Genomic DNA, 13,792 nt, shown 5'->3' with positions numbered 1-13,792 from the left:
TCCAGGCAGACCTCCCGGCAAAGGAGAAAGAAGAGGATGACAGCAAGGAGCCACCTGAAACCAGACTCTCCCTCCACGGGTCCCTCCAGCAGAGCATCCTGGGACCCGGGAAGATCAGCACATTTTTACATCTAAAAGAGTCTGTTAACTACATACACTATGTCAGCTACAGTCACATCAGTTTGCCTTCTGGAGCTCAGGATAATGGTCCCACACTTAATTCAGACACTTTTTTATTGGGGGGGCGGGGGGGGGGCAGTAGAGGACTGACCCCAACATTAAATATGCACATACTTAAACTGCTCAGAGAGGTGAGCAAAACGGAGCCAACCAAGGTGGTGAGGAAAGAACAGCAATAGACTAATACCTTCAGAGGAAAATGGCCCTACCATGGGCAGCTGGTTTTGGCAGTTAGAAAACCAAGGCTCGCCTAAACCGGTTTGGCTCAGTGGTAGAGCATCGGTCTGCAGACTGAAAGGTCCCAGGTTCGATTCCGGTCAAGGGCATGTACACTGGTTGCGGGCACATCCCCGGTAGGGGGTGTGCAGGAGGCAGGTGGTCAGTGTTTCTCTCTCATTGACGTTTCTAGCTCTCTATCTCTCTCCGTTCCTCCTCTCTGTAAAATATTAAAAAAAAAAAAAGAAAGAAAGAAAAAAAAAGAAAAGAAAAAAGAAAAGAAGACCAAGGCTCCTTCCTAGAAAGGCGGTTAGTAGGGCAGTGGACTGGAAGCAAGGAAGGCTGGGCCGAAAGGAGTCAGGTGTTAGAGCAGAACATTCAGGCCCTTCTCTCTAACCCTCCCTCCAGATCACTTCTATGCCACTCCCTCCCTCTCAGCTGCCCACCCTGCACCCAAACACAGCATTTCCCACTGTCCACCGCCCTTCAATCTGTCTCGCATACTAGAACGGGGCTGTTTAAAAAAAGGCCTGTGTCCATTACATGTTGCATGCCCAGCACGACACAGTGACTGGCAGGTAGCAGGCGATTATTCAAGGAGTGACCTTGGAAATGGGACAGAGAGGAGGACCAAGGTTCAACCTCAGCCTGCCCTTGGCCTCCTCGGCTCTCTGCTGGTGGCACAATAGGCCCATTATCACGGGAAGTCTGCTTCCCGTCCGTCTGGGAGATCCCAGACTCCATGCTTTCACATCTGTAGGCCCAGTCCCTCACAAAGCCCAACACACACCACCCACTCAGCAAACATTAGTGAATGAATGAATACTGCATTAGCCTATGATAAATGTCAAGTTCTAACAGGGCTAAGCCACCAAAAGACAAACAAAACCACATATGCAACAGAAGTTATTTCTCATACCACTGAGTCCGTGATACGGGTGCTGAACTATTTTCAAAACTTGTGCTCACAGACAGAAGTTCATAGAAGCAAACAATGATTATCGTTGTATTAATGTAAACTGACAATGTTTCCCAAGAATCAGGCTGGTGATACCAATCGCGTGCGTTTGTGGTCACAAACCAAAGGTGAAGTGTCTAAAATGCCATTACACTGATGAAACGCACCCGGGAGCATCAGAAGCTCGCTCAGAAGCCGTGCAAATCACACACAGGAACATTTGGTGGTTTGGGTGCCACTTGGTAAAAAGATAGCTTTTTAAATTCTATTTTATGCTAGAATATGAGCCAAAGAACGTACAGGCATGTGCTACATCAAGCTGATAGAAGTGAGGAGGAGCACAGGGTGAAGACGGAGGTGCCCTACCCCGTCCTACACCCCGTCCTGTACCTCGCAGGGAGCACGGGGTCCCGTCGCCACAAACATGGCTGTGCTAACACGCAGCTCTACCCCTAGAGTCAGGGCTCTGATCCCTGGAAAACCCCGGGCTTCACCGTTTCTTACAAGAGGAAACAGACTCAAACCAGAGAAGTGAACCTGGACAACCTTAGAAAGTCTACAAGGCCAGGGGTCGCCAACCTTTCGGACCTCACAAACCACCCGTGGCGAACGCTGTACTAGGGTGTTCCCTAAAACTGCCATTTTGTATGAAATCTCCCTTTTGTTTGGGAAAGGCAAATGTTTGCTTGGCAGATATTAAGGAACTATTAGTAACAATTAAGGAATTATCTGCTAAAATTCAAACATTACCTAAGGAAAGTCACAGCTAACATGTAAGGAAAACTTTATGGAATTTGCCCAACCGGTGTGGCTCAGCAGTTGAACATCGATCTATGAGCCAGGAGGTCACAGGTGATTCCCGGTCAGGGCATGTGCCCAGGTTGTGGGCTCGATCCCCACTAAGGGGTTGTGCAGGAGGCAGCCAGTCAATGATTCTCTCTCATCATTGACGTTTCTCTCTCTCTCCCTCTCCCTTCCTCTGAAATCAATAACAGTGTGTGCGTGTGTGTGTGTGTGTGTGTGTGTGTGTATACATATATATACATATATATGTATATATTAAAACTTATGGAATTAAGTGAGCCCTAGAAGTGACAAGAACAAATAAGTTTAGTTGTTGAATGTTTAAGGGCTACAACCTGACAGGGAAAAGGACTCGATGAAATGGCCCCTTGGGTAGACACAAGGCCTGCACTCCACAACTCCCAGTCACAGCCACGCCCTCAGAAAGGTGTGAGCCCCCAGTCCAGCACCTGGGGCGGTCCTGCCTCTTTTTCCTCAGGCACTGGACAGCTGTCAGTGAAGCACCCCTCCGACCCTTCACTCCTATGCCAACTTCTGGCTGCCACAGGGTGCATGGTCGGAAACTAAGAGCATGCACCATGCTGACAGAGAACCAGGACCATCTTCTCAGATGTGAAAGATGAAGTTAAAACAACAGAGCTTTAAAAGGTCAGGATGAAAATGAAGCCTCATGAACAGATGTATGCACAAGATCTACACATATATGCACATGGTATGTGGTATAAATGTACCTAACAGGTCCCATGACTCTTACATTACACTTGATCTTAGTCCAAAGGCCAAGAAGCGATCCCCATGCCTGTTGTTCTGTTGTTCTATAAAATCATGCGAGTTTATAGAGTAATTTAGAGAATTGCGCTCTAAATTCCTCTATAAACTTTTCCCCAAAAAACTTCCACTGCAGTGCTTTTACCTTTTCTAATTCTACAAACGTAGTGGCTTAGGAGGAAGCTGCGGAGTCAGACCACCTGCTCCCCAGCTCCGCACACCCTCCAGCGAGCTATATGCCTCCTTGGGCCATGGTTTCTTCTTCCAAAAGTGACAAGAGCACAAGCAGCAAGCCTCCCAGGACCGCTACACGAACTAACAGCTGATGCACACAGCATTCACATTAGCACCAAATGCAGGTAGTACGTACGCACTCACAAACGTTAAGTATGAAAATTATTATCAGAATAACCTCAGTAGCTTCTATATTTTTTTAAACATTTTTATAATTTTGTATGATTTTAGAGAGGTAAGGAGAGATAAAAACATTAATGATGAGAGAGAATCACTGATTGGCTGCCTCCTGCACGTCCCCTACTGAGGACTGAGGCCGAAACCTGGGCATGTGCCCTGACCAGGAATTGAACCATGATCTCCTGGTTCATAGGTCAACACACAGTCACTGTGCCACACCAGCTGGTCAGAATAACTAAGTAGTTTTTAAAAACGAAGTTCCTGACAGATATAACTCAGTAGTGGTTAAAAGCACAAATAATTAACCACCAGATACAACTAAACATACATGTACACTTTAAGCATTTCCCAAATATTCTAAAATAAGGACAACTATACATATAAAAGCCTAAGCAACCAGGCAACATGACACACAATGACCATCAGGGGCCAGATGCTCAACATAGGAGCTGCCAAGAGACAGCAACTTTGCAGAGTGCCCTCTCACACTCTGAGACCTCTCAGGGATATCATATTGCTGGTCTCCGCAGGGACCCTGATCACTCCACAGATGCCCTTGGAGCCCCAGCCCCACCCCAGGTATGGCCGCCAAGGAGGGACTACGACGTGTCTGGTTCATCTCGCCCAGTCCTGCCCCTCTGGCTACCTTCTAATTAATTTCCTTTCAACGTGCACAAATCCGTGAACTGGGCCTCTAGTTATTTTCATAATAGGAAAAAAAAAAAATTTAAATATATAATCTTACTACGGTGAAATAAACATATTTTTCATGCTTCTCCATATTTACTGACCTTAATTCTATTGTCCTTAACATTCCCAAAGTAGTAACTTCAAAATGGTAATAATGAAAGTAATTTTTTAAAATTGAAATCAGAAAGTTTGCCGAACCGGTTTGGCTCAGTGGATAGAGCGTCGGTCTGCGGACTGAAGGGTACCAGGTTTGATTCCGGTCAGGGGCATGTGCATTGGTTGTGGGCACATCACCAGTAGGGGGTGTGCAGGAGGCAGCTGGTCGATGTTTCTCTCTCATCAACGTTTCTGGCTTTCTATCCCTCTCCCTTCCTCTGTGGAAAATCAATAAAATATTTTTTAAAAAAAGAAATAAGCAAGTTTGGCATAAAACATATTATCGGTACCATGAACTCAACATGGTTACCTTTGCCAAACTCAAATTAAAAACACATTTTAAAATATTTGAGACCTAAACATTCAATGTGGTAGAAACCCTGTCCATGGTACTCCTGGCTGGCTCCTCATCCTGAAAAAGCAGAAGCTTAGCTGGCCTGCAGAGGAATGAGTCCTCTATCAACTCACTGGTTCAGCAAGTAAGATTTCTCACCTGTATCTCATTATCCTGATAAATTAAAACAATGTTTATTAATAAACACATTTCACTAAGTGACTAAAATCACCAAAATAATTTAGTCATGTTATCTACAAAAGGAAATGATCACCAAAAATTCAAAATGAACTTGCACCTAGCCATGAATAGCACATTTATTACAAAACAAGTTGCCATTGAGTAGCTAAATTAATCTGAAGATTTGTTCATCTTAAACATAAACTCAATATTCTAACATTTTGTTTTTACGATGTGCATTTTAAAGACATGTTCATGTATTATTTTGAAGCATTAAAAGTCTGTCTTATCCATGGCAGGTTTTAGAGCATAAAGACTGTGGTTACAGCTCTATCATTCTCTCAGGAAATATAATAATGCTAAGGAAAAATAGAACCAAAAACAACATAAAAAAAGACACCCTCACACAGTGAGAGTCGGCACAATCCAGAGCTTACACTGGAAGGGGACCAAGTGCCAGACACAGCCCACATCTAACAGCACACCCGCCCACCACCCACTTGGGGTGCACAGGACACCAATTGTCTCGGACTAGCATTGACCCACAAGCAGGAGTGGCCTATGTTATATGCTGACTCAGTCAGAGAAGCAAAACTGCCTGGTCACCACTGTCACTAGGTTGTGACCAGTCTTCTTCAATAATAAAATGTAAATGTGTGATTAGTAAAAATTAAAATAGGTACTTATAAATGTAAAAAAAAAACTAAAAAAAAAAACATCAAATATGTAACAGTATGTGAAATACCAAATTAATAATACTGAAATCTACCTTTCTTCATACTGTTAACTTCATACCCTAGGTGGAAAGCATCATAAAATATAGACTCTACTATCTACATTAGAATATTTGTTTCCAATCTATTCAACCCAAAATTCTTAAACCCTGTCGTTATGTATTCCGGGCAGCAGCTCACAAACTGTAGCACAGGAATCCTTGGGATCCCGTGGGCCCTCGGGTCAACTGTGAGGTGAAAACTTCCCACACTGATGCCCACAGCACCAGGCTCTCCTGCTGGGCGGGGTTTGTACCGATGGGCAGGGTAAGGACGTGGGACTGACAGCACATTAATTTGCACAGGTCAAGGCACAGCATCAACCTGTACTGCAACGTTTCTCACGGCCATGCATGCACACTGTCACCTGGGAGTATCTCTGATGAGAAAAATACATGAGTATCTTTTTCTCCTTTCAATCATGGTATGTGTTCAATATGCTACACGCCCACTTGGGGAATGTGTATCATGACCTTCTATTTGAGCTACATACAAGTTCTAGGACATCTCAGGAAAAAGCACAGGAGCATCTCCAACCTGTGGGTGAATGAGCACGCACCCGGGAACCCACGTTTACCTGAGAACAGCTGAGAATTTATTCAGATAATAATATCAATATCCACCTAAAAACAACACATTTGAAAGACAACTTCCCAATGTAGTGACCTGACACTAAGCACGCATGTACAGTAGCCGGTACGCATTTTAAGGACACAATGGTTCTTAAATACCAGGCGTGGCAAACCGTGGTCAGACCAGCACCCGTTTCCTGTCCCCCTAAACACAGGGAAGTAGACACAAAGCTGTCTGCAGTCTCAGTACCAAACGTCAGTCACAGTGGCACAAACAGAAATTAAAACGTAGAAATTGTATCGGTTCTCCTGTAAAAGGTCAGGAGATAGAGTGATGCGCCGGTCACCATGGCGAGTACCACTGGGAGAAACAGGATAAAGAGAAGTGCATTTTGGGAAGGAACAACTGGTTTAAATTGCCAAGAGCAGATCCTCCTTTCCACAGAACAAGTATGAACTCAAGCAACAGAGAGCTCTAAGCTGTGCTGCTGAATAACAAGCCGACTGCCCTGCTCTTAACCGACAGAATAGCCCCAACGGCAACCGGTGAGCATTTCTCCATGGGTCCTAATTGGGGTCACGTCTCTTATGAAACAAGGACACCTTCAGGTGGCGTTTGTGATGCAGGATGAGACCTCATTTGGAAACAACCTGTCACACCGAGCCCTGTGGATGGTGGCAGAGCGCGCCATCCTCACGGAAGACAGCCTTAGAACAGAGGAAATGCCAGGCCCCCAGAGGACGGTCCTGTCCCGCCCGCCTAAGCCCTGGGCATGTGCTGCACCAGTCACTAAGGAAGTCCAAACTCCAGAATCGGAAAGAAAACCGTTCACCAGCTCACACCTGGAGGCTGGAGACACTCCCCGGGCGCCTCGCGTCCTGGCAGGCACACTATGCCATCCACCGGGCGGCCCCGCTATGGACGACATTTAGAAAACCAGGTCTGGTGGGTACTGAGCCTACAAGCATCACCTGCCAATGAGCACAGCACAAGCTCCTTCTCACCTTCTGTGAGCACCACCGCTAACCTTCTCAACATCAGTGTCACAGAAACGTCTTCTGAGTAAAAGCACTGGAATTGTGGCTGTTCTACAGTCCGAGGCAACTGTTCCCCTCAGCTCGTCCCGGTACGTCCCTTCAGGACACGTGTGACGTGCAGATGTGCAGCCTCGGCTGGTCCCGCCCCCGTCCGTGGGAACCCACCTTCTCGAATACAGCTCTCTGGTTCACAAACCACCAACCTCAGCACCTGCTACTTTAGCCTGATCAAGTCAGCGCTTTCTGAGTTAAACCACAACGGCTTTGGTCAGTCCCGCATGCCAGGACAGGAGGGAGGTGTTCTGTTTTCACGGAGCTAAAACAAAACCTCGCCCAGGACAGAGCCAAGCAGACCCACCGCTCCCTCTCCCAGCCTGCGCAGCCAGTCAGTCACGGAGAGGACCAGAAACGCTCAGGAAAAGCCCCTGCTCGCGCATACAGATGGGCCAGCTTTGACCACACGCCTGGCCTGCTGTCCCCTCCGATCTGTGACTGGACACCCACCCACAACTGCCAGGCCTGCCAGAGGGTCAGTATCAGCCCCCAGGTGAAGGGAGCTCACCTGGTCACAGGGTCTGCAGGGCTGAGCGCAGGCTCACTATCTAACATACACGGGTGAATTAGGTGAGCCAGTTTCCGCCCAGGCCCGGGCATCTTCAACACGAACACCCACGTCCTAAAAAACTCATCAGGACAAAACCAACCCTCTACCGAACCCGGGAAGAACTTCCAAGTAAGAGGTCAGTTTATTTTATGCTCCACACACATTATTTGCATAGCCATTTTATTTATGATAAAGGTTAACAGATTTATATCAAAACAATTGCCAGAATACTTGCTAGCATTTTCTGACATTATGCCAGAGTTAAGTCTGGTAAAACCATCTGTAAACAAATTAACCACCAACACTGAGTAATAATGTTTTACATGCTACCATTGCTCAAGTAAATCCCCAAGAACAAACCAGAAACCCTTGTTCTTACGGTTCCCGCCCATTTGGTACCATATCCTGAGCTTCTGTGGTTCATATTTTTTCAGAAACCTGAAAAGACTGTTTCCACTAGTATTCCTCCATTAACCTCATCCAAAATGTAATGGCTCTAAAAAGCCTATAGTTACAGCCTGTGCGTGCCAGGGAGTCTGTAAGCTGCATCAAGTAAAGTTATTCACTGGCAGGAAGATAGCAAATTGAAGCTAGTCTAGATAGAGTTTTAATTTAAGATAACTAAACAATGCTAGACAAGGTCTCTACCTCAGATTCAAGCGCGCACACACACCCTACAAATATAAACCTTAACCAGTCATTCCAGGAAATAAAGTTTATAATCGCCACCGAGGTTCAAGTTGTGTGTGTGTATGTATGTGTGTGTGTGTATGTATGTGTGTGTGTATGTGTATATATATATATATATATATATATATATATATATATATATTTATTTATTTATTTATTTTATTTATTTTTTTTTTTTAAGGGCCGAAACCGGTTTGGCTCAATGGATAAAGCATCGGCCTGTGGACTGAAAGGTCCCAGGTTCGATTCCAGACAAGGGCATGTACCGTGGTTGCAGGCACATTCCCAGTAGGGGATGTGCAAGAGGCAGATGATCGATGATTCTCTCTCATCGATGTTTCTAACTCTCTATCCCTCTCTCTTCCTCTCTGTAAAAAATCAATAAAATATATATATTTTTTAAAAGGAACAAATATACCTATAAATACTAAAAACACACCATTGGCAACTATCTCATTATACATTAATCACCAGAAAAAAGACCTTCCGAAGGGCTAATGTACAATAATAATACAACTCTTATTTTTAAATAGCTTCAAATCTAGGTTAAGTCGTATGATCACAGAGCTGCCACTAAGCACTGGTCTGGAACACAGGCTGAGCCTAAGTTATGTGATTGGTAACTCTTTCACCAGAGACTTCACCCGCCTCTGCTGACAAGCCAGGCGTTATATTTTACACACCCCTCTGGGTGATATGAATCACCACCACGTTACGTCTCAAGATCAATCAGAGCATTAAACAACCAACTATTCTTAGAAGTAGTAATAAAAAGTAAATATTTTTTCAAGTTAAAAAAGTATTAAAATATTCACCTTTGGTACAGTATATGTAATTCTAGGTTATTTTTCTCATCAGTGAAAAAAGAAGGCAGTGAACTCAAGAAACAATAAACAAAAGAAATGACTTTAAGAAATATCTCATGAAGCAAAGTGGTCAACTAGCTAGCATAGCTTCTGCATTTAGTTTAAGCTTTATACAAAAGAATGAGACTTGAAAGCCTGGTCTTCAATACTTAATAACCTAACAGACAATTTCACTGTTTTCTAAAAGCATATATCCCACGTCTTGCCAGCACACAAAGAAAGCAATATTCAATATTCTTTCCACAATATATTTATTGGGCACCTACCAATGATAGTCGTTAGAATAATTTAAAACAGCACTCTGAACTCTTGCCTTCATAGATGGCCAGGGACAGAGACAGAGGACCTCAGCTGTAACCACAGTACAGGTCCAAGTTAAGAACGGACACCACAGGACAGGAGGCCTGAGGGTGCTGCTCTCAGAGGCCTGGAGGATGCTGGGAAGTGAGGACCAGCAAGAAGCACTAGCCCACACGAAGGCATCAGAAACCCCCAACAGAAGTGACTGACACCTTAACATCACTAACAGAAAAGGACGGACTAACAGCTTCAAGAAGCTTGTGTTACCAGCCATCATGTTCCACAATAACAAAGACATTAATTCAGCTTAAAATCAATCTCCCCGTGATAATATGTCAACACCGAGTTTGGTCATCAGTTCATCTGAAAATTCTAAAAGAATCTAGGATCCAACTGAGGAGGGGCTGAAAAATACGTGGTGATAAAAGATGACAAGATGACCTGCTTTTTCTTGGAAGCCCTCCTTATGCATCCAAATACGAATGAGAAAGAAAAAGCAAACATAACCAGGTTGATTTTAAAACATATTCTGATTTTCTTAAAAAGTGAATGTAATCCAAAAGCCAAGCTTATCATCCTAAACAGAAACCACAGGATTATCAGCGGTTATCAAGGCTGCGGGAAACCGCCAATTGTAAATGATCAATGCAGCTGTAGGGGTTGTTAACAGATACTGATCACTGTACCTCCCAAAAAAGGAAACAAACCACCAGTATGCTCTCATGCACATACACAAGATTACACTAACATATAAGCATAAGGTCTATCACTCATTCCTACAAATCAAATTCTGCAGTGAATTTGTTCACCACTTGCTGAGCACAATAAACGCTAGCAGAGAGCTAGCAGACTTATAGAAAACTAAGAAATAGGATTTGTGATAGCCCGATAGAAAAATTCGTCAAGATGGTAAAAAATTTCAGGCATTTAGATAAAACCAACTGACACTGAAATAGTGACTTATCTAACATGACATGCGTTTACCTACTGGATAGGTCACAGTGAAAAAGTTCCAGCACATTAAACGCAGAGCTTAACTTCAAGACCAGAATAAGTGTAATGGTATTGCAAAGCTGCTCTAGAAAACGCAATAGGAAGTGAGACCTAGAAACCAGACAATGAGAAAACAGCGTATGGGCATTCAAAAACAACTTATTTCATCATGAAAAGCCTTCTAATAAATCCTGGATATCATTTATAAAAACAGAACTGTTCAGGAATAAGAGGGGAGGAACGAAATGAAAAAGTTCTTCAACGTTTGTTTTGCTTCAACAAAACAAACAGGTAGGCTTTTCACCTGCAGAGTAACCACCAAAGCAGTGGCTCTCCCACTGACAGGCCACGTTACTGCAACCAACGCCCACATGTAAGGAAACAGGAACCGGCAACTGGGCGCTTACAAACAGAACTTAGTGAAATCAGAGAACTATCAAATGTCCCGATTTAGGAGTTTTTAAAGCACCAACTCAATTTAAAATTCCAAAGAGTAAACTGCATTAAGTGCTTATTACTAAACTGAAAAAATATTCCTTTCCTCAACCAGACATGGTAAATCTCCCGAAAAACAATGATAAATAGACCCATTCAGGCAGAAAAACAACTCTGTGCCAAGATAATATTTTACGTCCGAATTTTTTAAACCAGAGACAAGAAAAATGAATTCATTCTTCTGAAAGACAACGTGACCCTGAGAGCCACTGACTGCCGTCACCTTCCCAAAGCCGGGGGGAAGTCCAGGAACACACATACCAACTTCCTCATGAGCACCTAACTCAGAAAAGCATGGACGGCGAGTGGTCAATCCGCAGTAACGTAACACATCATGTTCAAGTGGGCTACCTGAACCCCAAAATCTACACAGATGCTCGCTCGCTTGCCTTACAATGGGTTACAGCCTATTAAACCCATCCTTTGTGAAAATAAAGTGAATCGAAAATGCATTGAATAGACATAACCTACCCAACACCACAGCTCAGCCTCGCCTACCTTCAGTGGGCTGGGAACACAACAAAAAAACACAGCAATAACGCTGACCACCAGGCACCCCGAGTGAGAGTTCTCCCCATGGGGGGGCTGTCAGCACCTCCCCGGGAGGCACAGCAACTTCTCTCCCGTGGGGGGGCTGTCAGCACCCCCCAGGGGCACAGCACTGGGCACAGCGGGGGCAGAGCACCCTCTGCAGTGCAGCCTCCACGGGCTGCGGGGGCTCGGCACCCAGGAAGTCTGGGTGCAGAGTGGCTCCCCCCCTGAGCTGAGGCCCAGGGCTCACCCTGCAGGCGCACCCCTGGCTCCAGGGAGCAGGGTCCTTGCTCAGAGACAGACGCGGGTGGCGCTCGGCGGGATCAGGTCTCAGGCCCGGGTCCCAGGTGCGCCCAGGCCGGCGCCAGGGACGGGCCCCCAGACCGTGGCCGTGAGCAGACGCCGTTCCGGGACCCGGAGGCCCGGCCGGGCTGCGGGGTTCCCGCTGGTCAGCCGCGCTCCCCAGGGACCAGCTCCACACGTTTGGGGGAAGAGCCGGCCCCGGTCCCCTCCCGCCCAGCCGCTCCCTGGAAACCTGCTCCACGCTCCGGGCAGCTCCGCCGCCGCCGCCACCATTGTCTGCCGGCGCGGCTCCCCGGGGCTCGGGGGACGCGGAGCGGGGAGCGACCCGGCCTTCCGGGCCCCCCGCCCCCCGGCCCGGGCCTCCCCGGAGCCCCCCGCCCTCCGGCCCGGCCGCCACCGGAGCGGCGCTCCCCGGAGCCCGGCCCCCTGCGGTGCGGGCGAAGCCACCGCACAACTTTCCCGCCCGCCCCCGCCCCGCCGCGCCGCGCACCCCGAGTCTGCGGCGCCCGGGCACCCCAGTCCCCCTCCGCCGGGCACAGCGCCGTCACGTGCCCGAGTGACAAAGGTCCCGGCCCGGCGGGCGCCCGAACCGGGCCGCGGTCCGGGGAGACGGACAGAACCGGCCCGACCACGCCCTCCCCCGGCCCCGCAGGCCGAGGGGCCTCGCCGCGGCCCGGCCGCCACCCGACCCGGACCCGGACCCCCCACACCGGGCCCGGACCCGGACCCCCCACACCGGGCCCAGACCCGCCCCCGGCGTCCGCCCGGCCCAGCGCTGGGCCCCTGGGACCGCGACCCCCGCCTCCGGCCCAGGCCCCCGGCCCGGAACCCCGCCCCGGCCCGGCACAGGTGACCGCCCCGCGCGGCCCGGGCCCCGGGGCTGGGGCTGGGGGCCCGGAGGCGGCCGGGTGGCACATGAGGGGGCCCGCGGGGGGTCGCGGGGCGGCGGAGGGGAGGCCGGCGCACCTCGGTGGGCTGGCTGATCTCGAACAGGTCCAGCCGGTTGGCGTTCCAGTGGTGGATGATGTCCGCCAGCTTCCGCCGCTCCTCCTCGCGGCCGCCCGCCGACATCCTGGCGGCCGCGCTCCTCCGCCGGGCGCCGCGGGGGTCGGGGCCGGGGGCGCGGGCGCGGGTGTGGCCGGGCCGGACCGCGCGCCCTCAGGTCGGCGGGCCCGGCTCCCCGCGCGCTCGGCCGCCTCCCGCCGCCCTGCTCCTCGGCCTCCGCGGCTCCGGCTCCACGCGCTCCCCTCTGGCTCCGGCTCCGGCTCCGCGGCGCCTCGGCCGACCCGCCGCCTCCGACTCCGGGAAGCCTCAGCCTCCGGCCGCCTCAGCTCCCGCCGCCTCAGCCGCCTCAGCCGCCGCCGCAGCCCCGCCGGCCGGTGTGCGCCCTGCGCGCCCGCACGCGCCGCCCGCCCCGCCCGCCGCCGTGCGCGCCCCCGCCCCGCGCACGGCCCCGCGCACGCGCAAGGCCGCACCTCGGCGCCTCCGCTAGGTGCAGCTGCGCGCGCCGCCTCGCACCCTGCGCCTCCCGCTTGCGCCGCCGCTGCCCCGGGCCCGGCGCGGGGGTGCGGGTCCCCAGGGCGGCCCCTCGGGCCGGCGGGTGGGTCCCAGAGGTGCTGGTCCCGAAGGTGCCGGGGCCCAGCTGCGGGCGGACGGGGCACACCCGGTGTCCGGACCCGCGGCCGGGCGTGGGGAGTCCGAGCCAGGCCGCGCCGCCCGCCCCGGAGGCCCGCGCCCTCCGCCCGCCCTCCCGCCGCCGGTGTCCCCGATGTGAGCGTGTCCCCCGGGGCGACTCCCTGGCGGCGGGCCAGACCGCACCGACCTCCCCGGCGTCCTTCCTCCGGGCGGTCACCCCGCGCTCGGGGTCAGCGGGCAGGTTTGAAATCTCCCGCTCCTCCCAGGCCCAGGTGCTCGCCCGCCCCCGGCG

The 13,792-nt window shown here is 50.0% G+C and overlaps 1 protein-coding gene across 24 annotated transcripts in view; it reads right to left on the bottom strand.

Moving 5' to 3' along the window:
* Positions 1–13,265, bottom strand: part of AFDN (afadin, adherens junction formation factor) — a 93,353-nt gene extending 80,088 nt beyond the window's left edge. For all 24 annotated transcript variants that reach the window (XM_084890918.1, XM_084890928.1, XM_084890936.1 and 21 more), the window contains exon 1: positions 12,832–13,265. In XM_084890918.1, coding sequence (XP_084747044.1) covers positions 12,832–12,936 — 105 coding nt within the window. In that variant the 5' untranslated portion in view covers positions 12,937–13,265. The remainder of the gene's footprint in view (positions 1–12,831) is intronic.
* Positions 13,266–13,792: the final 527 nt, after the last annotated feature.

This window comes from Pipistrellus hanaki (assembly GCF_964339955.1).
Source record: "Pipistrellus hanaki genome assembly, chromosome: 7".
Taxonomy (NCBI): Eukaryota; Metazoa; Chordata; class Mammalia; order Chiroptera; family Vespertilionidae; genus Pipistrellus; species Pipistrellus hanaki.
This window is presented reverse-complemented; position numbering and strand designations above follow the sequence as displayed.